Source organism: Pristiophorus japonicus, unplaced genomic scaffold, assembly GCF_044704955.1.
Source record: "Pristiophorus japonicus isolate sPriJap1 unplaced genomic scaffold, sPriJap1.hap1 HAP1_SCAFFOLD_428, whole genome shotgun sequence".
Classification (NCBI taxonomy): Eukaryota; Metazoa; Chordata; class Chondrichthyes; family Pristiophoridae; genus Pristiophorus; species Pristiophorus japonicus.
This window is the reverse complement of record NW_027254179.1, coordinates 529417-555895: the sequence shown is the minus strand read 5'-3', so window position 1 is coordinate 555895 and position 26479 is coordinate 529417. Positions and strand designations below refer to the sequence as shown.

Genomic DNA, 26479 nt, shown 5'->3' with positions numbered 1-26479 from the left:
TTGGAGGTGGTGGGGGGAGTGAGTGTTGGAGGTGGTGGAGGGAGTGAGTGTTGGAGGTGGTGGAGGGAGTGAGTGTTGGAGGTGGTGGAGGGAGTGAGTGTTGGAGGTGGTGGAGGGAGTGAGTGTTGGAGGTGGTGGGGAGCGTGGCCCATCGAGCGGCCTGCTTTGTCCTGGATGGTGTCGAGCTTCTCGAGTGTTTGTTGGAGCTGCACCATCCAGGCAAGTGGGGAGTGTTCCCTCACACTCCTGACTTGTGTCTTGTCGATGGTGGAGAGGCTTTGGGGAGTCAGGAGGTGAGACACTCGACACACAATACCCAGCCTCTGACCCGCTCTTGGTCCCACAGTATGTGTGTGGCTGGTCCAGTTAATTGTCTGGTCAATGGTGAGCCCCAGGATGTTGGCAGTGGGACATTCGGCGATGGGAATGTCAAGGGGCGGTGGTTAGACTCTCGCTTGTTGGCAATGGTCACTGCCTGGCTCTTGTGTGGTGCGAATGTTGCTAGCCTCTTGGTTACCCCGACAAACAGAGCTTTAATCTCCAAAATACTCACACTGGCCCATCACAGTGAGGGTCTCGGATGGACTGCCGCTCCCTATTTCATTGGAAGCAATGCAGTGGTATTCTCCGAAGTCTTCGTAAGAGATTGCTTGAAACCGCAGAGTCTGACCCCGGCCATGTGTGGCCTTGCCATCCTTGTACCAGCGGTAACCGTTGACCGCGGGGTTACTGCTCAGGACACGGCAGGTCATGGTGACCGAGTCTCCTTCCTTCATTCTGCGAACCTCATCACTCCTGCTTGCTTCCAGAGAGACGCTGGTGTTTCTCGGGCGGTCTGGAAATGGACAGAATGTGTTAGACACAACGGCGCAGGAAGAATCCATTCAGCTCAAACTGCACTCGGGAAGCTCGACACCATAGAAACACCGAGAATAGGAGCAGGAGTAGGCCATTCGGCCCCTCGAACCTGCACCATTCAATATGATCATTGCTGATTCTCTCTCTCAACACCATATTCCCCCTTTCTCCCCATACCCCTTGATGCCTTTTGTGTCTAGAAATCTATCTATCTCCCTCTTAAATATATTCAGTGACGTTGGCCTCCACAGCCTCCTGTGGTAGAGAATTCCACAGGTTCACCACCCTCTGAGTGAGAACGTTTCTCCTCATCTCGCTCCGAAATGTTCTACCCCGTATCCTGAGACTGTGAGACCCCTTGTTCTAGACTTCCCAGCCCCTGGGGAAACATCCTCCCCACATCCAGTCTGTCCAACCCCGTCAGAATTTTATACCTTTCAATGAGATCCCCTCTCATTCTTCTAAACCCCAGTGAATACAGGCCCAGTCGACCCAATCTCTCCTCATACCGACAGTCCTGCCATCCCAGGAATCAGTCTGGTGAACCTTCGCTGCACTCCCTCTATGGCAAGTATATCCTTCCTTAGGTAAGGAGACCAAAACTGTACACAATACTCCAGGTGTGGTCTCACCAAGGCCCTGTATAACTGGAGTAAGACCTCCTTGCTCCTGTACTCAAACCCTCTCGCAATGAAGGCCAACATACCATTGGCCTTCCTAACTGCTTGCTGCCCCGGCATGTTTGCTTTCAGTGACTGGTGTACAAGGGACACCCAGGTCCCTCTGTACATCCACACTTCCCAAGCCATCACCCTTTCAATAATACTTTGTCCTTATGTTGTTCCTACCAAAGTGGATAACGTCACATTTATCCACGTTAAACTGCATCTGCCATGTGTTTGCCCACTCACTCAACCGATCTGAAGGGTTACTCACAGCAGTGCAAAATTGCTGTGCTTATATTTATGTAATTAATGACAGAATGAGATCAGCAATTGCGAAAAGGTCACAAGACGATGAGCAAGAAAGAAACCGATACCACAAGACATTGGCCGAAGATGAGGAAGTAAGACGAGAAAAGAATTGTTGAGTGGACCTTTTTTTGCAATGACAGATGAATAAGCAGTGACGTGTGAACTTTGCGGTTTATGGCTTCAAATACTCATTTTTTATAATCCCAAATTGAGTTCTAGCCTCTACAGCTCCCCTGGATCCTTGTACGTAATAAACTGTGTGTGTTTTCAAACTCTCTAAGGTAGTCTCGGAGTAGATTTATTGCTACCTCGGGGTTTCCCCCCAATACTATCTAAATCGCCTTGCAGCATTTTGCATCCTCCTCACAACTCACAATCCCACCGAGCTTTGTGTCGTCGGCAAACTTGGAAATATTACATTTGGTTCCCTCATCCAAATCATTTATCTATATTGTGAATAGCTGGGGTCCCAGCACTGATCCCTGTGGCACCCCACTAGTCACTGCCCACCACCCCGAAAAAGACCCGTTTATTCCTACTCTCTGTTTCCTGTCAGTTAACCAATTTTCAGTCCATCCCAGTACATTACCCCCAATCCTATGTGCTTTAATTTTTCACACTAACCTCTTATGTGGGACTTTATCAAAGGCCTTCTGAAAATCCAGATACACTACATCCACTGGTTCTCCCTTATCTACTCTATCAGATACATCCTCAAAAACTCCAGTAGGGTTGTCAAACATGATTTTCCTTTCATAAATCCATGATGACTTTGTCTAATCCCGTTGATATTATCTAAGTGTGCCGTTATCACATCCTTTATAATAGACTCTAGCATTTTCCCCACTACTGATGTCAGGCTAACCGGTCTGTAGTTCCCCATTTTCTCTCTCGCTCCTTTTTTAAACATTGGCCACCCTACAATCTGCAGGAACTGTTCCATAATCGATAGAATTTTGGAAGATGACAGCCAATGCATCGACTATATCCATGGCTACCTCTTTTAGTGCTCTGGGAGGCAGATCATCAGGCCCTGGGGATTTATCGGCCTTCAGTCCCATTACTTTCTCCAGCGCTATTTTCTTAATGATCAATTGCTTTCATTCCTCTTGCTCACTCGCCCCTTGGCTCCCGAGCATTTGTGGGTTGCTATTTGGGTTCACCCATTCCCTCCACCACCGGGTAGAGGCGGCGGGTTTGGGAGGTGCTGCCGAAGAAGCCTTGGCGAGTTGCCGCGGTGCATCTTGTAGCCGGTGCACACTGCAGCCACGGTGCGCCGGTGGTGGAGGGGAGTGAGTGTTGGAGGTGGTGGAGGGAGTGAGTGTTGGAGGTGGTGGAGGGAGTGAGTGTTGGAGGTGGTGGAGGGAGTGAGTGTTGGAGGTGGTGGAGGGAGTGAGTGTTGGAGGTGGTGGGGAGCGTGGCCCATTGAGCGGCTGCTTTGTCCTGGATGGTGTCGAGCTTCTCGACTTTACACTTCATAGACGGCAACAACAAAAACTTGTATTTATATAGTGCCTGTAACGTGGTGAGCCATCCCAAGATGCATCACGGGAGTATTACGAGATTAACTATTTGACACCGAGCCGCATGAGGAGAAATTAGGGACAGGTGACCAAAAGCTGGGTCAAAGAGGTCGGTTTTAAGGAGCGTCTTAAATGAGGAGAGAGAGGTGGAGAGGTTTAGGGAGGGAGCTGTGAGCTGTGAGGAGGCTGCAGGGTGTCTTGGACAGGTGAGGTGAGTGGGCAAATGCATAGCAGATGCAGTATAATGTGGATAAATGTGAGGTTATCCACTTTGGTGGCAAAAACAGGAAGACAGAATATTATCTGACGGTGACAGATTAGGAAAAGGGGAGGTGCAACGAGACCTGGGTGTCATGGTACATCAGTCATTGAAGGTTGGCATGCAGGTACAGCAGGCGGTTAAGAAAGCAAATGGCATGTTGGCCTTCATAGCGAGGGGATTTGAGTACAGGGGCAGGGAGGTGTTGCTACAGTTGTACAGGGCCTTGGTGAGGTCACACCTGGAGTATTGTGTACAGTTTTGGTCTCCTAACTTGAGGAAGGACATTCTTGCTGTTGAGGGATTGCAGCGAAGGTTCACCAGACTGATTCCCGGGATGGCAGGACTGTCATATGAAGAAAGACTGGATTGACTAGGCTTGTATTCACTGGAGTTTAGAAGAATGAGAGGGGATCTCATAGAAATATATAAAATTCTGAAAGACTGGACAGGTTAGATGCGGGAAGAATGTTCCCGATGTTGGGGAAGTCCAGAACCAGGGGAAACAGTCTAAGGATAAGGGGTAAGCCATTTAGGACCGAGATGAGGAGAAACTTCTTCACTCAGAGAATTGTGAACCTGTGGAATTCTCTACCACAGAAAGTTGTTGGGGCCAGTTCGTTAGATATATTCAAAATGGAGTTAAATGTGGCCCTTAAGGCCAAAGGGATCAAGGGGTATGGAGAGAAAGCAGGAATGGGGTACTGAGGGAATGATCAGCCGTGATCATATTGAATGGCGGTGCAGGCTCGAAGGGCCAAATGGCCTACTCCTGCACCTATTGTCTTTGTTTCTATGTTTCTATGAATTCCAGAGCTTGGGGCCCAGGCAGCTGAAGGCACGGCCACCGATGGTGGAGCGATGGAAATTGGGGGGATGGGCAACAGGGCAGAATTGGAGGAGCGCAGAGATCTGGGAGGGTTGTAGGGGCTGCAGGAGGTTACAGAGATAGGGAGGGTGTAGGGGCTGGAGGAGGTTACAGAGATAGGGAGGGGTGTAGGGGCTGGAGGAGGTTACAGAGATAGGGAGGGGTGTAGGGGCTGGAGGTGGTTATAGAGATAGGGAGGGGTGTAGGGGCTGGAGGGGGTTACAGAGATAGGGAGGGGTGTAGGGGCTGGAGGGGGTTACAGAGATAGGGAGGGATGTAGGGCCATGGAGGGATTTGTAAACAAGGATGAGAATTTTGAAATCGAGGCATTGCCGGACTGGGAACCAATGTAGGTCGGCGAGCACAGCGGGTGATGGGTGAGTGGGACTGGGTGTGAGTTAGGACACGGGGCAGTGAGCACAGCGGGTGATGGGTGAGTGGGACTGGGTGTGAGTTAGGACACTGGGGCAGTGAGCACAGCGGGTGATGGGTGAGTGGGACTGGGTGTGAGTTAGGACACGGGGCAGTGAGCACAGGGGGTGATGGGTGAGTGGGACTCGGTGTGAGTTAGGACACGGGGGCAGTGAGGACAGGGGGTGATGGGTGAGTGGGACTCGGTGCGAGTTAGGACACGGGGGCAGTGAGCACAGGGGGTGATGGGTGAGCGGGACTGGGTGTGAGTTAGGACACGGGGCAGTGAGCACAGGGGGTGATGGGTGAGTGGGACTGGGTGTGAGTTAGGACACGGGGTCAGTGAGCACAGGGGGTGATGGGTGAGTGGGACTGGGTGTGAGTTAGGACACGGGACAGTGAGCACAGGGGGTGATGGGTGAGCGGGACTCGGTGTGAGTTAGGACACGGGACAGTGAGCACAGGGGGTGATGGGTGAGTGGGACTGGGTGTGAGTTAGGATACGGGGCAGTGAGCACAGGGGGTGATGGGTGAGTGGGACTGGGTGTGAGTTAGGACACGGGGTCAGTGAGCACAGGGGGTGATGGGTGAGTGGGACTGGGTGTGAGTTAGGACACGGGGCAGTGAGCACAGGGGGTGATGGGTGAGTGGGACTGGGTGTGAGTTAGGACATGGGGTCAGTGAGCACAGGGGGTGATGGGTGAGTGGGACTGGGTGTGAGTTAGGACACGGGGTCAGTGAGCACAGGGGATGATGGGTGAGTGGGACTGGGTGCGAGTTAGGACACGGGGACAGTGAGCACAGGGGGTGATGGGTGAGTGGGACTGGGTGTGAGTTAGGACATGGAGCAGTGAGCACAGGGGGTGATGGGTGAGTGGGACTGGGTGCGAGTTAGGACACGGGGACAGTGAGCACAGGGGGTGATGGGTGAGTGGGACTGGGTGTGAGTTAGGACACGGGGGCAGTGAGCACAGGGGGTGATGGGTGAGTGGGACTGGGTGTGAGTTAGGATACGGGTCAGTGAGCACAGGGGGTGAAGGGTGAGTGGGACTGGGTGTGAGTTAGGCCACAGGGTCAGTGAGCACAGGGGGTGATGGGTGAGCTGGACTGGGTGTGAGTTAGGACACGGGGCAGTGAGCACAGGGGGTGATGGGTGAGCTGGACTGGGTGTGAGTTAGGATACGGGTCAGTGAGCACAGGGGGTGAAGGGTGAGTGGGACTGGGTGTGAGTTAGGCCACAGGGTCAGTGAGCACAGGGGGTGATGGGTGAGTGGGACTGGGTGTGAGTTAGGACACGGGGCAGTGAGCACAGGGGGTGATGGGTGAGTGGGACTCGGTGCGAGTTAGGACACGGGTCGGCGAGCACAGGGGGTGATGGGTGAGTGGGACTCGGGGTGAGTTAGGACACGGGGTCAGTGAGCACAGGGGGTGATGGGTGAGTGGAACTGGGTGTGAGTTAGGACACGGGTCAGTGAGCACAGGGGGTGAAGCGTGAGCGGGACTGGGTGCGAGTTAGGACACGTGTCAGTGAGCACAGGGGGTGATGGGTGAGCGGGACTGGGTGTGAGTTAGGACACGGGGCAGTGAGCACAGGGGGTGATGGGTGAGTGGGACTCGGGGTGAGTTAGGACACGGGGTCAGTGAGCACAGGGGGTGATGGGTGAGTGGGACTCGGGGTGAGTTAGGACACGGGGCAGTGAGCACAGGGGGTGATGGGTGAGTGGGACTCGGGGTGAGTTAGGACACGGGGTCAGTGAGCACAGGGGGTGATGGGTGAGTGGGACTGGATGTGAGTTAGGACACGGGGCAGTGAGCACAGGGGGTGATGGGTGAGTGGGACTGGGTGTGAGTTAGGACACGGGGACAGTGAGCACAGGGGGTGATGGGTGAGCGGGACTCGGGGCGAGTTGGGACACGGGGCAGTGAGCACAGGGGGTGATGGGTGAGCGGGACTCGGGGCGAGTTAGGACACGGGGGCAGCCGAGTTTTGGATCACCTCTAGTTTACGTCGGGGAGAATGTGGGAGGCCGGCCTGGAGTGCGTTGGAATGGTCAAGTCTGGAGGTAACGGAGGCAGGGATGAGGGTTTTGGCAGTGGATGAGCGAGGCCGGGGGCGGAGACGGGCGATGTTATGGAGGGGGAAACAGGCGGGTTTAGTTACGCTGTGGATATGTGGCCGGAAGCCCATTTCAGGGTCAGATATGACCCCAAAGGTTGCGAATATTCTGGGGCAAGTACTTACACCTGATGTTCAGATGGACCTCACTGTCGGCCCAGGAGAGGCGAGGGCCCAGGGGCCCAGGGCCCAGCCCACACTGTGCGATATGTTGTGAGCACTGGGGTCCGTGCAGCAGAGCTGGTCTCCAGCCGTCCTGGTTAACCCTTGCCCCTGGACCAAGACCCAGCTCTGTCAAGCCCCGTGTGGTGGCTGGTGTACAACGGTCACCCCACGTTAAAACAATCCACCCACAGGCATCTTCCACCCTTCAGGATGTAGTTCGGGATCTGGAATATCAGCTCCTTCATCGAAACACCTGTGAACTCATCTCTTTTTGGCGTAGAAGCAAGTCTTCCTCGTTTCGAAGGACCGCCAAAGAAGACAGAGTAGTGGGACATTTAGAAAATCTTAATACAGTCCGGCAGAGTCAGCATGGATTTATGAAAGGGAAATCACGTTTGACAAATTTTCTGGAGTTCTTTGAAGATGTAACGAGCCGGGTGGATGAGGGCAAACCAGTGGATGTGGTGTATTTGGATTTCCAGAAGGCATTCGATAAGTTGCCACATAAAAGGTTACTGCACAAGATAAAAGCTCACGGGGTTGAGGGTAATATATTAACATGGATAGAGGATTGGCTAACGAACAGAGAACAGAGAGTTGGGATAAATGGGTCATTTTCAGGTTGGCAAACGGTAACTAGTGGGGTGCCACAGGGATCAGTGCTGGGACCCCAACTATTTACAATCGATATTAGTGATTTGGAAGAAGGGACTGAGTGTAACGTAGCCAAGTTTGCTGATGGTACAAAGATGGGAGGAAAAGCAATGTGTGAGGAGGACACAAAAAATCTGCAAAGGGACACAGACAGGCTAAGTGAGTGGGTAACAATTTGGCAGATGGAGTATAATGTGCGAAAATGTGAGGTTATCCACTTTGGTTGGAAAAATGAAAGAGCAAGTTATTATTTAAATGGAGAAAGATTGCAAAGTGCCGCAGTACAGCGGGACCTGGGGGTTACTTGTGCATGAAACACAAAAGGTTAGTATGCAGGTACAGCAAGTGATCAGGAAGGCCAATGGTATCTTGGCCTTTATTGCAAAGGGGATGGAGTGTAAAAGCAGGGAAGTCCTGCTACAGTTATACAGGGTATTGGTGAGGCCACACCTGGAGTACTGCGTGCAGTTTTGGTTTCCATATTTACGAAAGGATATACTTGCTTTGGAGGCAGTTCGGAGAAGGTTCACTCGGTTGATTCCGGGGATGAGGGGGTTGACTTATGAGGAAAGGTTGAGGAGGTTGGGCCTCTACTCATTGGAATTCAGAAGAATGAGAGGTGATCTTATTGAAACTCTGACAGCGTCAATCCTCTATCCATGCAAATATATTACTCCCAACCCCGTGAACTTTTATCTTGTGCAGTAAACTTTTATGTGGCAACTTATCGAATGCCTTCTGGAAATCCAAATACACCACATCCACTGGTTCCCCTTTATCCATCCTGTTCATTACATCCTCAAAGAACTCCAGCAAATTTGTCAAACATGACTTCCCCTTCATAAATCCATGCTGACTCTGCCTGACCGAATTTTGCTTTTCCAAATGTCCTGCTACTGCTTCTTTAATAATGGACTCCAACATTTTCCCAACCACAGATGTTAGGCTAACTGGTCTGTAGTTTCCTGCTTTTTGTCTGCCTCCTTTTTTAAATAGGGGCATTACATTTGCAGTTTTCCAATCTGCTGGGACCTCCCCTGAATCCAGGGAATTTTGGTAGATTACAACCAATGCCTCCACTATCCCTGCCTCTACTTCTCAAGACCCGAGGATGCAAGCCATCAGGTCCAGGGGATTTATCTCTGAAACATAGAAACATAGACAATAGGTGCAGGAGTAGGCCATTCGGCCCTTTGAGCTGCACCACCATTCAATATGATCATGGCTGATCATTCCTTCAGTACCTCATTCCTGCTTTCTCACCATACCCCTTGATCCCCCGAGTAGTAAGGACTACATCTAACTCCCTTTTGAATATATTTAGTGAATTGGCCTCAACAACTTTCTGTGGTAGAGAATTCCACAGGTTCTCCACTCTCTGGGTGAAGAAGTTTCTCCTCATCTCGGTCCTAAATGGCTTACCCCTGATCCTTAGACTGTGACCCCTGGTTCTGGACTTCCCCAACATTGGGAACATTCTTCCTGCATCTAACCTGTCTAAACCCGTCAGAATTTTAAACGTTTCTATGAGGTCCCCTCTCATTCTTCTGAACTCCAGTGAATACAGGCCCAGTTGATCCAGTCTTTCTTGATAGGTCAGTCCCACCATCCCGGGAATCAGTCTGGTGAATCTTCGCTGCACTCCCTCAATAGCAAGAATGTCCTTCCTCAAGTTAGGAGACCAAAACTGTACACAATACTCCAGGTGTGGTCTCACCAAGGCCCTGTACAACTGTAGCAACACCTCCCTGCCTCTGTACTCAAATCCTCTCGCTATGAAGGCCAACATGCCATTTGCTTTCTTAACCGCCTGCTGTACCTGCATGCCAACCTTCAATGACTGATGTACCATGACACCCAGGTCTCGTTGCACCTCCCCTTTTCCTAATCTGTCACCATTCAGATAATAGTCTGTCTCTCTGTTTTTACCACCAAAGTGGATAACCTCACATTTATCCACATTATACTTCATCTGCCATGCATTTGCTCACTCGCCTAACCTATCCAAGTCACTCTGCAGCCTAATAGCATCCTCCTCGCAGCTCACACTGCCACCCAACTTAGTGTCATCCGCAAATTTGGAGATACGACATTTAATCCCCTCGTCTAAATCATTAATGTACAGTGTATACAGCTGGGGCCCCAGCACAGAACCTTGCGGCACCCCACTAGTCACTGCCTGCCATTCTGAAAAGTACCCATTTACTCCTACTCTTTGCTTCCTGTCTGCCAACCAGTTCTCAATCCATGTCAGCACACTACCCCCAATCCCATGTGCTTTAACTTTGCACATTAATCTCTTGTGTGGGACCTTGTGGAAAGCCTTCTGAAAGTCCAAATACACCACATCAACTGGTTCTCCCTTGTCCACTCTGCTGGAAACATCCTCAAAAAATTCCAGAAGATTTGTCAAGCATGATCTCCCTTTCACAAATCCATGCTGACTTGGACCTATCATGTCACCTCTTTCCAAATGCACTGCTATGACATCCTTAATAATTGATTCCATCATTTTACCCACTACTGAGGTCAGGCTGACCGGTCTATAATTCCGTTTTCTCTCTCCCTCCTTTTTTAAAAAGTGGGGTTACATTGGCTACCCTCCACTCCATAGGAACTGATCCAGAGTCAATGGAATGTTGGAAAATGACTGTCAATGCATCCGCTATTTCCAAGGCCACCTCCTTAAGTACTCTGGGATGCAGTCCATCAGGCCCTGGGGATTTATCGGCCTTCAATCCCATCAATTTCCCCAACACAATTTCCCGACTAATAAGGATTTCCCTCAGTTCCTCCTCCTTACTAGACCCTCCGACCCCTTTTATATCCGGAAGGTTGTTTGTGTCCTCCTCAGTGAATACCGAACCAAAGTATTTGTTCAATTGGTCTGCCATTTCTTTGTTCCCCGTTATGACTTCCCCTGATTCTGACTGCAGGGGACCTACGTTTGTCTTTACTAACCTTTTTCTCTTTACATACCTGTAGAAACTTTTGCAATCCGTCTTAATGTTCCCTGCAAGCTTCTTCTCGTACTCTATTTTCCCTGCCCTGATCAAACCCTTTGTCCTCCTCTGCTGAGTTCTAAATTTCTCCCAGTCCCCGGGTTCGCTGCTATTTCTGGCCAATTTGTATGCCACTTCCTTGGCTTTAATACTATCCCTGATTTCCCTTGATAGCTACGGTTGAGCCAACTTCCCTTTTTTATTTTTACGCCAGACAGGAATGTACAATTGTTGTAGTTCATCCATGCGGTCTCTAAATGTCTGCCATTGCCCATCCACAGTCAACCCCTTAAGTATCATTCGCCAATCTATCCTAGCCAATTCACGCCTCACACCTTCAAAGTTACCCTTCTTTAAGTTCTGGACCATGGTCTCTGAATTAACTGTTTCATTCTCCATCCTAATGCAGAATTCCACCATATTATGGTCACTCTTCCCCTAGGAGCCTCGCACAATGAGATTGCTAATTAATCCTCTCTCATTACACAACACCCAGTCTAAGATGGCCTCCCCCCTAGTTGGTTCCTCGACATATTGGTCTAAAAAACCATCCCTTATGCACTCCAGGAAATCCTCCTCCACCGTATTGCTTCCAGTTTGGTTAGCCCAATCTATAGGCATATTAAAGTCACCCATTATAACTGCTGCACCTTTATTGCATGCACCCCTAATTTCCTGTTTGATACCCTCCCCAACATCACTACTACTGTTTGGAGGTCTGTACACAACTCCCACTAACGTTTTTTGCCCTTTGGTGTTCTGCAGCTCTACCCATATAGATTCCACATCATCCAAGCTAATGTCCTTCCTAACTATTGCATTAATCTCCTCTTTAACCAGCAATGCTACCCCACCTCCTTTTCCTTTTATTCTATCTTTCCTGAATGTTGAATACCCCTGGATGTTGAGTTCCCAGCCCTGATCATCCTGGAGTCACGTCTCCGTAATCCCAATCACATCATATTTGTCAACATCTATTTGCACAGTTAATTCATCCACCGTATTGCGGATACTCCTTGCATTAAGACACAAAGCCTTCAGGCTTGTTTTTTTAACACCCTTTGTCCTTTTAGAATTTTGCTGTACAGTGGCCCTTTTTGTTCTTTGCCTTGGGTTTCTCTGCCCTCCACTTTTACTCATCGCCTTTCTGTCTTTTGCTTCTGTCTCCATTTTGTTTCCCTGTCTCCCTGCATTGGTTCCCATCCCCCTGCCATATTAGTTTAAATCCTCCCCAACAGCACTAGCAAACACTCCCCCTAGGACATTGGTTCCGGTCCTGCCCAGGTGCAGACCGTCCGGTTTGTACTGGTCCCACCTCCCCCAGCCACCAGAGGGCTCACCCCCTGGAGTCCCAAGGGATCCCATAATCCCTTAGCAGCACAGGTATTTAAGGAGGCCTCACAGGTTGGAGAGGCTCTCCGGAGACCTGCAATAAAAGATTGTCACACTCGACTTTGAGCTCACAGTGTTCAGTCTGACTCTTTCACCATACACAACAAGTACCACCTCCTCAGTGAATGTGATTGTGTTAAGTTCCTCCCCCCCTATAGCCCCTTGACTATCCACTGTTGGAATATTGTTAGTGTCCTCTACCGTAAAGACTGATACAAAATATTTGTTCAGAGTTTCTGCCATCTCCATGTTCCCCATTACTAATTCCCTGGTCTGGTCCTCCAAGGGACCAACATTTAAATTAGCCACTCTTTTCCTTTTTATATACCTATAGAAACTCTTGCTATCTGTTTTTATATTTTGTGCTAGTTTACTTTCATAGTCTATCTTCCCTTTCTTAATAATTTTTTTAGTCGTTCTTTGCTGGCTTTTAAACACTTCCCAATCTTCTGCCCTCCCACTTTGTGTGCCCTTGTTTTTAATGTCTTTATTTCTTAAGTTAGCCACGGATGGCTATCTTTTCTCTTACACCCGTTCCTCATCACTGGAATATATTTTTCTTGAGAGTTGTGAAATATCTCCTTAAATGTACACCACTGTTCTTCAACCGTCCGACACTTTAATCCACTTTGGCCAACTCTGCCCTCATACCTTCCGAGTCTCCTTTATTTAGAAGAAGCGGCAAGAATTTTGTTGTTATTTTTACGATTCATTTTCAGGATGAGGGCATCACTGGCAAGACCGGCATTTATTGCCCATTCCTATTTTCCCAGGACACCGGGGAGAACTCCCCCTGCTCTTCTCCACAATAGTGGCCATGGGACCTTTTACATCCGCCTGAGAGGGCAGAAGGAGCCTCGGTTTAATGTCCCATCCAAAAGACGGCACCTCCCTCAGTACTGCCCCTCCGACAGTGCGGCGCTCCCTCAGTCCTCAGTACTGCCCCTCCGACAGTGCGGCGCTCCCTCAGTACTGCCCCTCCGACAGTGCGGTGCTCCCACAGTACTGCCTCTGCGACAGCTCGGCGCTCCCTCAGTACTGCGCCTCCAACAGTGCGGCACTCCCTCAGTACCGCCCCTCCGACAGTGCGGCACTCCCTCAGTACCGCCCCTCCGACAGAGCGGCGCTCCCTCAGTACTGCCCCTCCGACAGTGCGGCGTTCCCTCAGTACTGCCCCTCCGACAGTGCGGCACTCCCTCAGTACTGCCCCTCCGACAGTGCGGCACTCCCTCAGTACTGCGCCTCCGACAGTGCGGCACTCCCTCAGTACTGCCCCTCCGACAGTGCGGCACTCCCTCAGTACTGCCCCTCCGACAGTGCGGCGTTCCCTCAGTACTGCCCCTCCGACAGTGCGGCACTCCCTCAGTACTGCCCCTCCGACAGTGCGGCGTTCCCTCAGTACTGCCCCTCCGACAGTGCGGCACTCCCTCAGTACTGCCCCTCCGACAGTGCGGCGTTCCCTCAGTACTGCCCCTCCGACGGTGCGGCACTCCCTCAGTATTGCCCCTCCGACAGTGCGGCTCTCCCTCAGTACTGCCCCTCCGACAGTGCGGCACTCCCTCAGTACTGCCCCTCCGACAGTGCGGCTCTCCCTCAGTACTGCCCCTCCGACAGTGCGGTGCTCGCTCAGTACTGCCCCTCCAACAGTGCGGTGCTCCCTCAGTACTGCCCCTCCGACAGTGCGGCGCTCCCTCAGTACTGACCCTCCGACAGTGCGGCGCTGCCTCATACTGCCCCTCCGACAGTGCGCTGCTCCCTCAGTACTGCCCCTCCGACAGTGCGGCACTCCCTCAGTACTGCCCCTCCGACAGTGCGGCGTTCCCTCAGTACTGCCCCTCCGACGGTGCAGCGCTCCCTCAGTACTGACCCTCCGACAGTGCGGCACTCCCTCAGTACTGCCCCTCCGACAGTGCGGCGCTCCCTCAGTACTGCCCCTCCGACAGTGCGGCGCTCCCTCAGTACTGCCCCTCCGACAGTGCGGCGCTCCCTCAGTACTGCCCCTCCGACAGTGCGGCGCTCCCTCAGTACTGCCCCTCCGACAGTGCGGCACTCCCTCAGTACTGCCCCTCCGACAGTGCGGCGCTCCCTCAGTACTGCCCCTCCGACAGTGCGGCACTCCCTCAGTACCGCCCCTCCGACAGTGCGGCACTCCCTCAGTACTGCCCCTCCGACAGTGCGGCGCTCCCTCAGTACTGCCCCTCCGACAGTGCGGCACTCCCTCAGTACCGCCCCTCCGACAGTGCGGCGCTCCCTCAGTACTGCCCCTCCGACAGTGCGGCACTCCCTCAGTACCGCCCCTCCGACAGTGCGGCACTCCCTCAGTACTGCCCCTCCGACAGTGCGGCACTCCCTCAGTACCGCCCCTCCGACAGTGCGGCACTCCCTCAGTACTGCCCCTCCGACAGTGCGGCGCTCCCTCAGTACTGCCCCTCCGACAGTGCGGCACTCCCTCAGTACTGCCCCTCCGACAGTGCGTCGCTCCCTCAGTACCGCCCCTCCGACAGTGCGGCGCTCCCTCAGTACCGCCCCTCTGACAGGGCTGCACTCCCTCAGTACTGCCCCTCCGACAGTGCGGCGCTCCCTCAGTACTGCCCCTCCGACAGTGCGGCGCTCCCTCAGTACTGCCCCTCCGACAGTGCGGCACTCCCTCAGTACTGCCCCTCCGACAGTCGGCCAGGGTTACGGGGCTCGCGTCTCTGGAGTCGGGCCTCGAACCCTTGACCTTCTGATTTGGAGGTGAGACAGAGAGAGAGAACACTGAACCCTTTGAGGCACCGCTGGCACGGAATAGCTGATAGCTGGGCAGAATTTCATTCATAAGCTCACCAGATACCATCAGTTTGACCCCGGTTTTCCCCGACCATTTGTGTCCGGCTATTTCCATTCGGAAATAATATCTCCCGCTGTCTGTCGATTTCAAATTCTTGATCCTCAAGGAGCAATTCCCGCTGCCCATACTTCCAAGGAACTCTACCCGTCCGGTAAAATCGGTGTTGCTGCCTTCATGGGTGTGGTACACTTGATCTCCGTCATAATTATCGTTCTTCAGCCAAATCCCAATGGATTTGCGGGCTCCAGTGTGAGGGTCAGTGTTCGAGTCTCCCTTCGTGCGGAATAGGCACGGTATGGTCACACATGAGCCTTCCAAGGCCTTCAGCGCTAAAGGAGCCCAAACTCCCCATTGGTTGTCACCTGGAACACACAAGGTCAGTGTGAGGGCCAGTACCATCTCTGAGAAACACACAGCAAGAATTTGGATGTCTGTCGGCCTTTAACGGAGGGAGATAAAATTTTTGACACTGAGCCACATACGTAGAAATTAGCGCAGGTGACTAAGACCTTGGTCAAAGCGGTCAGTTTTAAGGAGCGTTGAGAAGGAGGAACGAGAGTCGATATGTTCTTTCCGACATCACTAACACACAATTAGACAAGATGGTGCAACGGGAACTTGGCATGTGACCTTGACACATGCTCCTTTATTCGGTACATCAGGAGTTGCAGTACCACAGTAGTCCACTAGGGGCAATAGTAGTCCACTAGGGGGAGCTCTAAAATTCAGAGAGGTCGAGAGGCGCAGAGGTTCCGGGAGGGAGTTCCAGAGCTTGGGGCCAGGCAACAGAAGGCATGGCCACCGATGGTGGAGCGATTATAATCAGGGATGGTCAGGAGGGCAGAATTAGGGGAGCGCAGACATCTCGGGGAGGTTGTGGGGCTGAAGGAGGTTACAGAGATAGGGAGGGGTGTAGGGGCTGGAGGGGGTTACAGAGATAGGGAGGGGTGTAGGGGCTGGAGGGGGTTACAGAGATAGGGAGGGGTGTAGGGGCTGGAGGGGGTTACAGAGATAGGGAGGGGTGTAGGGGCTGGAGGGGGTTACAGAGATAGGGAGGGGTGTAGGGGCTGGAGGGGGTTACAGAGATAGGGAGGGGTGTAGGGGCTGGAGGGGGTTACAGAGATAGGGAGGGGTGTAGGGGCTGGAGGAGGTTACAGAGATAGGGAGGGGTGTAGGGTCTGGAGGGGGTTACAGCGATAGGGAGGGGTGTAGGGGCTGGAGGAGGTCACAGAGATAACGAGTGGTATAGGGGCCGGAGGAGGTTACAGAGATAGGGAGGGGTGTAGGGGCTGGAGGGGGTTACAGAGATAGGGAGGGGATGTGGAGGCTGGAGGGGATTACAGAGATAGGGAGGGGTGTAGGGGCTGGAGGAGGTTACAGAGATAGGGAGGGGTGTAGGGGCTGGAGGAGGTTACGGAGATAGGGAGGGGTGTAGGGGCTGGAGAAGGTGACAGAGATAGGGAGGGGTGTAGGGGCTGGAGGGGGTTACAGAGATAGGGAGGGGTGTAGGGGCTGGAGGGGGTTACAGAGATATGGAGGGGTGAGGAGGCCATGGAGGGATTTGAAAACAAGGATGAGAATTTTGAAATCGAGGTGTTGCCGGACCGGGAGCCAATGAAGGTCAGTGAGCACAGGGGGTGATGGGTGAGTGGGACTGGGTGCGAGTTAGGACACGGGGCAGTGAGCACAGGGGGTGATGGGTGAGCGGGACTGGGTGTGAGTTAGGACACGGGGTCAGTGAGCACAGGGGATGATGGGTGAGCGGGACTCGGTGCGAGTTAGGACACAGGGTCAGTGAGCGCAGGGGGTGATGGGTGAGTGGGACTGGGTGTGAGTTAGGACACGGGGCAGTGAGCACAGGGGGTGATGGGTGAGCGGGACTCGGTGCGAGTTAGGACACGGGGCAGTGAGCACAGTGGGTGATGGGTGAGTGGGACTCTGGGTGAGTTAGGACACGTGGCAGTGAGTACAGGGGGTGATGGGTGAGTGGGACTCGGTGCGAGTTAGGACACGGGGGCAGTGAGCACAGGGGTTGATGGGTGAGCGGGACTCGGTGCGAGTTAGGACACGGGTCAGTGAGCACAGGGGGTGATGGATGAGTGGGACTGGGTGTGAGTTAGGACACGGGGGCAGTGAGCACATGGGGGGTGATGGGTGAGTGGGACTCGGTGCGAGTTAGGACACGGGTCAGTGAGCACAGGGGGTGATGGGTGAGCGGGACTCGGTGTGAGTTAGGACACGGGTGTGGTGAGCACAGGGGGTGATGGGTGAGTGGGACTGGGTGCGAGTTAGGACACGGGTGCGGTGAGCACAGGGGGTGATGGATGAGCGGGACTGGGTGCGAGTTAGGACACGGGGCAGTGAGCACAGGGGGTGATGGGTGAGCGGGACTGGGTGCGAGTTAGGACACGGGGCAGTGAGCACAGGGGGTGATGGGTGAGCAGGACTGGGTGTGAGTTTGGACACGGGGCAGTGAGCACAGGGGGTGATGGGTGAGCGGGACTGGGTGCGAGTTAGGACACGGGTCAGTGAGCACAGGGGGTGATGGGTGAGCGGGACTGGGTGTGAGTTAGGACACGGGGCAGTGAGCACAGGGGGTGATGGGTGAGTGGGACTCGGTGCGAGTTAGGACACGGGGCAGTGAGCACAGGGGGTGATGGGTGAGTGGGACAGGGTGTGAGTTAGGACACTGGGCAGTGAGCACAGGGGGTGATGGGTGAGTGGGACTCGGTGCGAGTTAGGACACGGGGCAGTGAGCACAGGGGGTGATGGGTGAGTGGGACTGGGTGTGAGTTAGGACACGGGGCAGTGAGCACAGCGGGTGATGGGTGAGTGGGACTCGGTGCGAGTTAGGACACGGGGTCAGTGAGCACAGGGGGTGATGGGTGAGTGGGAGTGGGTGCGAGTTAGGACACGGGGCAGTGAGCACAGGGGGTGATGGGTGAGTGGGACTGGGTGCGAGTTAGGACACGGGGCAGTGAGCACAGGGGGTGATGGGTGAGTGGGACTGGGTGCGAGTTAGGACACGGGTCAGTGAGCACAGGGGGTGATGGGTGAGCGGGACTCGGTGCGAGTTAGGACACGGGGACAGCGGGGTTTTGGATGAGCTGATGGTTACGGAGGGAGGAAGATGAATAAAGCCTGGATACTTACTTAATATTTCCAGGGCGATTGTATCAGAGGAGGTCGTTCCAACCGCATTCATTGCTTTGCACTTGTAGAAAGAATAGGGAGGAACTGAATGGATCCAGAGTGTTTCTTCTCGGTTGTAAGAAAGGTCCGTGCTGCTCAGTAGGCCTCCAGCATATGATCGATGGTACCTAATCCATCTGTACTGTGTCACTGGAGGGTTACTGCTCAAGACTCCACACTTTAACGTCACTGGAACCCGAGCACGGATTGGTGCAGTGGGAGAGGAGGTAATGTAAACCACCTTCGGGGCATCTGAATAACGGAAAGTCACAGAATCACAACAACATGTTACTGTCAGCCTAAGATCGCAGAACGCAGAGAGAATAAAGTCATCTGGCCTCAGTACTGCCCCTCCGACAGTGAGGCACTCCCTCAGTACTGCCCCTCCGACAGTGCGGCGCTCCCTCAGTACTGCCCCTCCGACAGTGCGGCGCTCCCTCAGTACTACCCCTCTGACAGTGCGGCGCTCCCTCAGTACTGCCCCTCTGACAGCGCGGAGCTCCCTCAGTACTGCCCCTCCGACAATGCGGCGCTCCCTCAGTACTGCCCCTCCGACAGTGAGGCGCTCCCTCAGTACTGCCCCTCCGACAGTGCGGCGCTCCCTCAGTACTGCCCCTCCGACAGTGCGGCGCTCCCTCAGTACTGCCCCTCCAACAGTGCGGGGCTCCCTCAGTATTGACCCTCCGACAGTGCGGCACTCCCTCAGTACAGCCCCTCCGACAGTGCGGCACTCCCTCAGTACTGCCCCTCCGACAGTGCGGCACTCCCTCAGTACTGACCCTCCGACAGTGCGGCGCTCCCTCAGTACTGTCCCACCGACAGTGCGGCGCTCCCTCAGTACTGTCCCTCCGACAGTGCGGCACTCCCTCAGTACTGCCCCTCTGACAGTGCGGCGCTCCCTCAGTACTGCCCCTCCGACAGTGCGGCACTCCCTCAGTACTGACCCTCCGACAGTGCGGCACTCCCTCAGTACTGCCCCTCTGACAGTGCGGAGCTCCCTCAGTACTGCCCCTCCGACAGTGCGGCACTCCCTCAGTACTGCCCCTCCGACAGTGCGGGGCTCCCTCAGTACTGCCCCTCCGACAGTGCGGCACTCCCGCAGTACTGCCCCTCCGACAGTGCGGGGCTCCCTCAGTACTGCCCCTCCGACAGTGCGGGGCTCCCTCAGTACTGCCCCTCCGACAGTGCGGCACTCCCTCTGTACTGCCCCGGGGGGAGCTTGGGCCTGGATTACGGGGCTGGAGTCTCTGGAATGGGGGCTGGGACCCAGGACCTCGTGACTCGGAGTCGAGGGTGAGCACTGAGGCGAGGGAGCCAACCTGTAACGTGTTAGGTCCCGGCTCGGAGTGCTGACACTCCATTGAAAGCAGGATCGGTCGAGCTTGGCTTCACTTACAGTTCACATTCAAGGTGAAGCGTTTGCTGTGCGATTCCTGTTGTTCTGAGAGACTCCCGCAGCTCAGTGTCCTCCCGTGGTCCTTGTAGGATGCGACAAAGGTCAACATAACGGAGCTATACCATCCGTTTTCGGCAGAGCCAGCAACTTCTGACGACGAGGACCTGTTTAAGGCTTCAGAACCGGACCACCCGAGCAGCCCAGGGCACGAGTATTGCACCGAGCAAGTTAACGTCACTTCAAGTCCGTCTCTGATCTCCTCAGGCGACGATGCGATTGTAAAACGGGGCACATCTTTGGAGAAAGAGTTGAGCGAGATGCAATGTTATTTAACACGTACATTGTGTGTACATGGAACAAAGCCAGCTCCATCCGAGAGTAACATCGAGCGTACAGCGCAGACACAGGCCCCTGGGACCCACCGCTCCGTGTCGGGGTTAATGTTCCACACCAGCTCCCTCCCTCCCCTCTCCATCGCACCCCATCACCATATCCTTATATTTGTAGGATCTTGCGGAGACAGCGTTGGTGGTATTTCACCAGCGACTCGAGGTGTCTACTGTACATGGTCCATGTCTCTGGGCCATACAGGAGGGCGGGTATCACTACAGCCCTGTAGACCATGAGCTGGGGGTGAGGTGTCTACTGTACATGGTCCATGTCTCTGGGCCATACAGGAGGGCGGGTATCACTACAGCCCTGTAGACCATGAGCTGGGGGTGAGGTACCTACTGTACATGGTCCATATCTCTGGGCCATACAGGAGGGCGGGTATCACTACAGCCCTGTAGACCATGAGCTCGCTGGTGGATTTGAGGGCCTGGTCTTCAAACACTCTTATCCTCAGGCGGCCGAAGGCTGCACTGGCGCACTGGAGGCGGTGTTGGATCTCGCCATCGATGCCTGCTCTTGTTGATAGGAGGCTCCCGAGGTATGGGAAATGGTCCACGTTGTCCAGGGCCGGGCTGTGGATCTTGATGACTGGGGGGCATTGCTGTGCGATGAGGACAGGCTGGTGGACAACGATGTCTCCGCAAGCTCACAGTCTACAGGGCTGTAGTGATACCCGCCCTCCTGTGTGGCTCAGAGACATGGACCATGTACAGTAGACACCTCCAGTCGCTGGAGAAATACCACCAACGCTGTCTCCGCAAGATCCTGCAAATCCCCTGGGAGGACAGACGCACCAACGTTAGCGTCCTTGACCAGGCCAACATCCCCTGCATCGAAGCACTGACCACACTCGACCAGCTCCGCTGGGCAGGGCCACATTGTCCGCATGTCCCCAGACACGAGACTCCCCAAAGCGAGCGCTCTACTCGGAACTCCTTCACGGGCAAACGGGCCAAAGGTGGGCAGAGGAAACGTTACAAGGGATCACTCTCAAAGCCTCCCTGATAAAGTGCAACATCCCCACCGACACCTGGGAGTCCCTGGGCCCAAAGACCAGTCCGCCCTAAGTGGAGGAAGTGCATCCGGGAGGGCGCTGAGCACCTCGAGTCTCGTCGCCGAAAGCGTGCAGAAACCAAGCGCAGGCAGCGGAAGGAGCGTGCGGCAAACCAGTCCCACCCTCCCCTTCCCTCAACGTCTATCTGTCCCACCCTCCCCTTCCCTCAACGTCTATCTGTCCCACCCTCCCCTTCCCTCAACGTCTATCTGTCCCACCTGTGACAGAGACTGTGGTTCCCGTATTGGACTGTTCAGCCACCTCAGGACTCATGTTAAGAGTGGAGGCAAGTCTTCCTCGATTCCGAGGGTCTGCCGATGATGACGATGAAATTATTTGGATGAGGGAACCAAATGTAATATTTCCAAGTTTGCCGACGACACAAAGCTCGGTGGGATTGTGAGTTGTGAGGAGGATGTAAAGATGCCGCAAGGCGATTTAGATCAGTTGAGTGAGTGGGCAAACACATGGCAGATGCAGTTTAACGTGGATAATTGTGACGTTATCCACTTTGGTCAGAAAAACATAAGGACAAAGTATTATTGAAATGGTGATAGCTTGGGAAGTGTGGATGTACAGAGGGACCTGGGTGTCCTTGTACACCAGTCACTGAAAGCAAACATGCCGGGGCAGCAAGCAGTTCGGAAGGCCAATGGTATGTTGGCCTTCATTGCAAGAGGGTTTGAGTACAGGAGTAAGGATGTCTTACTCCAGTTATACAGGGCCTTGGTGAGACCACACCTGGAGTATTGTGTACAGTTTTGGTCTCCTTACCTAAGGAAGGATATACTTGCCATAGAGGGAGTGCAGCGAAGGTTCACCAGACTGATTCCTGGGATGACAGGACTGTCGGTATGAGGAGAGATTGGGTTGACTGGGCCTGTATTCACTGGGGTTTAGAAGAATGAGAGGGGATCTCATTGAAAGGTATAAAATTCTGACGGGGTTGGACAGACTGGATGTGGGGAGGATGTTTCCCCGGGGCTGGGAAGTCTGGAACAAGGGGTCACACAGTCTCAGGATACGGGGTAGGAAATTTAGGAGCGAGATGAGGAGAAACGTTCTCACTCAGAGGGTGGTGAACCTGTGGAATTCTCTACCACAGGAGGCTGTGGAGGCCACGTCACTGAATATATTTAAGAGGGAGATAGATAGATTTCTAGACACTAAAGGTATCAAGGGATATGGGTAGAAAGTGGGAATATGGTGTTGAGATAGAGGATCAGCCATGATCTCATTGAATGGCGGTGCAGGCTCGAGGGGCCGAATGGCCGACCACTGCTCCTATTTTCTATGTTTCTAAGTTAGGAGCAGGAGTCGGCCATTGGGCCCCTCGAGCCTGCTCCGCCATTCAATGAGATCACGGCTGATCTTTGACCAACTCCACTTTCCCGCCCGATCCCTCGATTCCCCCAGAGTCCAAAAATCTATTGATCTCAGCCTTGAATATACTCAACGACTGAGCCTCCACAGCCCTCTGGGGCAGAGAATTCCAAAGATTCACCCCCCCTCCGAGTGAAGAAATTCCTCCTCATCTCAGTCCTCAATGGCCGACCCCTCATCCTGAGACTGTGTGACCCCTGGTTCGAGACTCCCCAGCCCGGGGGGGAAACACCCTCCCTGCATCTACCCTGTCAAGCCCCCCATTCTTCTAAACTCCAGGGATTATAGGCCCAATCTATCAATCTCTCCTTGCAATACAAGCCGCTCATCCCAGGAATCAATCTGGTGAACCTCCATTGTACCACCTCCAAAGCAAGTATATCTTTCCTTGGATAAGGAGACCAATATTGTGCACAGTACTCCGACATCTTCTCTACGTCTACCCTATCGAACCCCTTCAGAATCTTAAACACCTCCATCAGCTCACCCCTCAGCCTTCTCTTCTCTAGAGAAATGAGCCCCAGCCTTTCCTGATAGTTATAACCTCCCAGTTCTGGGATCGTACTTGTAAATCTGTTTTGTATCTTCTCCAGTGCCTCTATATCTCTTTTATAATGCAGCGACCAGAACTGTGCACAGTGCTCCCAGTATGGACTAACCCAGGTATATGGAGACCAGAACTGTGCACAGTGCTCCCAGTATGGACTAACCCAAGTATATGGAGACCAGAACTGTGCACGGTGCTCCAAGTGTGGTCTAACCCAGGTATATGGAGACCAGAACTGTGCACGGTGCTCCAAGTGTGGTCTAAACGAGGTATATGGAGACCAGAACTGTGCACGGTGCTCCCAGTATGGACTAACCCAGGTATATGGAGACCAGAACTGTGCACGGTGCTCCAAGTGTGGTCTAACCCAGGTATATGGAGACCAGAACTGTGCACGGTGCTCCAAGTGTGGTCTAAACGAGGTATATGGAGATCAGAACTGTGCACAGTGCTCCCAGTGTGGACTAACCCAGGTATATGGAGACCAGAACTGTGCACAGTGCTCCCAGTATGGACTAACCCAGGTATATGGAGACCAGAACTGTGCACGGTGCTCCAAGTGTGGTCTAACCCAGGTATATGGAGACCAGAACTGTGCACAGTGCTCTCAGTGTGGACTAACCCAGGTATATGGAGACCAGAACTGTGCACGGTGCTCCAAGTGTGGTCTAACCCAGGTATATGGAGACCAGAACTGTGCACAGTGCTCCAAGTGTGGTCTAACCCAGGTATATGGAGACCAGAACTGTGCACGGTGCTCCCAGTATGGACTAACCCAGGTATATGGAGACCAGAACTGTGCACGGTGCTCCAAGTGTGGTCTAACCCAGGTATATGGAGACCAGAACTGTGCACAGTTCTCCAAGTGTGGTCTAACCCAGGTATATGGAGACCAGAACTGTGCACGGTGCTCCAAGTGTGGTCTAACTCAGGTATATGGAGACCAGAACTGTGCACAGTGCTCCAAGTGTGGTCTAACCCAGGTATATGGAGACCAGAACTGTGCACGGTGCTCCAAGTGTGGTCTAACCGAGGTATATGGAGACCAGAACTGTACACAGTGCTCCAAGTGTGGTCTAACCCAGGTATATGGAGACCAGAACTGTGCACGGTGCTCCAAGTGTGGTCTAACCCAGGTATATGGAGACCAGAACTGTGCACGGTGCTCCCAGTGTGGTCTAACCCAGGTATATGGAGACCAGAACTGTGCACAGTACAACAAGTAGATACAAGACTTACCAGAAATACTTATCGTGACGCCATTTGGTTCTGAATATTTACGCTTGTCATTAAGCTCCATTCGAAAGTAATATGTTCCCTCATCTCCCCTCTTCAGGTTATTGAGCTTTAAGGTACAATCCCCTTTGATCGTGTTGAGGAAGTGAGTGCGGTTTTGGTAGTGTGTGTCTGAATTGCCCCTGGAGTTGATCACGAGGGTCCCATCTGTCTTGTCTCCCTGTAACCACATCCTGGTTTTGAGGGGCGAATTACCCGGGTAGTTGTAGGTGCAAGGGATGACTACACAGGAACCTTCTGCCCCGGTTATGGAGCTGGGAGTCTCCACACTCCATCTGTAGCCAAGAACGTCTAGATACACAAAAACAACTTGCATTTAGACAGCGCCTACAATGTAGTAACAATGTCCCAAGGCGCTTCACAGCAGCGTAAATCGGCCAAAGGGTTTGACCCCAAGCCACGTGAGGAGATATTGGGGACAGGCGACCAAATGCTGGGTCAATGATATCGGTTTTTAAGGAGCGCCTTGAAGGAGGAGGAGGAGGAGAGAGAGGGGTGGAGAGGTTTAGGGAGGGAGTTCCAGAGCTTGGGGCCCAGGCAGCTGAAGGCACGGCCACCGATGGTGGAGCGATGGGAATCGGGGGATGGGCAAGAGGGCAGAATTGGAGGGGCGCAGAGTTCTGGGAGGGTTGTAGGGGCTGGAGGGGGTTACAAAGATAGGGAGGGGTGTAGGGGCTGGAGGAGGTTACAGAGATAACGAGGAGTGTAGGGGCTGGAGGAGGTTACAGAGATAGGGAGTGGTGTCGGGGCTGGAGGAGGTTACAGAGATAGGGAGGGATGGAGGGGCTGGAGGAGGTTGCAGGGATAGGGAGGGGTGGAGGGGCTGGAGGAGGTGACAGAGATAGGGAGGAGTGTAGGGGTTGGAGGAGGTTACAGAGATAGGGAGGGGTGTCAGGGCTGGAGGAGGTGACAGAGATAGGGAGAGATGGAGGGGCTGGAGGAGGTTGCAGGGATAGGGAGGGGTGGAGGGTCTGGAGGAGGTTACAGGGATAGGGAGTAAGGTGGCCTTAGAGTGAATTAAAAGCAAGGATGAGAATTTTGAAATTGAGGCATTGCCGGACCGGGAGCCAATGTCTCAGGGGGTGATGGGTGAGCGGGACTCGGTGTGAGTTAGGACACGGGGTCAGTGAGCACAGGGGGTGATGGGTGAGCAGGACTGGGTGTGAGTTAGGACACGGGGCAGTGAGCACAGGGGGTGATGGGTGAGTGGGACTGGGTGCGAGTTAGGACACGGGGTCAGTGAGCACAGGGGGTGATGGGTGAGTGGGACTGGGTGCGAGTTAGGACACGGGGTCAGTGAGCACAGGGGGTGATGGGTGAGTGGGACTGGGTGCGAGTTAGGACACGGGGCAGTGAGCACAGGGGGTGATGGGTGAGCGGGACTGGGTGCGAGTTAGGACACGGGGGCAGTGAGCACAGCGGGTGATGGGTGAGTGGGACTGGGTGTGAGTTAGGACACGGGGCAGTGAGCACAGGGGGTGATGGGTGAGTGGGACTGGGTGTGAGTTAGGACACGGGACACAGGGGTTGATGGGTGAGTGGGACTGGGTGTGAGTTAGGACACGGGGCAGTGAGCACAGGGGGTGATGGGTGAGTGGGACTGGGTGCGAGTTAGGACACGGGGCAGTGAGCACAGGGGGTGATGGGTGAGTGGGACTGGGTGCAAGTTAGGACACGGGGCAGCGGGGTTTGGATGAGCTGATGGTTACGGAGAGGAGAATGTGGGAGGCCGGCTAGGAGTAGTCGGGTGTCTGGAGGTAACAAAGGCAGGGACGAAGGTTTCAGCAGCGGATGAGCTGGTGTTGGGTTGGAGACAGGCGATGTTACCGAGGGGGAAATAGGCGATCTTTGCTGGGGGAGGGGACATGTAATTTGAAGCTCCCCTGTTCGAATTGCACCAATTACGGGCCGTGTGATTAGTATAATCACCAACAATTTTACATTTAATAATTCCTTCTCTCGTACAATGGCTGGGCGAATAGATTCATCGAACGTTTCAGCATAAAACCAGGCCATTCAGCCCATCGAGTCTTAATTGTGACCCTTCGAATCCCCCTCTCCCCTCACTCCTCCCTTTAATATCCCATCCAGTCTAATCCCACTCTCCCCCTCACTCCCCCCTTTAATATCCCACCCAGTCTAATCCCACTCTCCCCCGCACTCCCC

General features: G+C 53.7%; 1 protein-coding gene across 1 annotated transcript; it reads right to left on the bottom strand.

Moving 5' to 3' along the window:
* Window positions 1–553: 553 nt before the first annotated feature.
* Window positions 554–24368, bottom strand: LOC139251263 (sialic acid-binding Ig-like lectin 15; the record flags this gene model as incomplete). The annotated part of the gene is made up of 5 exons (XM_070873232.1): window positions 24257–24368; window positions 19641–19934; window positions 18206–18496; window positions 15049–15414; window positions 554–835 (listed from the first exon to the last, which is right to left on the bottom strand). Coding segments are annotated over exons 1-5 (1294 nt in total), but the record flags the coding sequence as incomplete, so codon positions are not given.
* Window positions 24369–26479: the final 2111 nt, after the last annotated feature.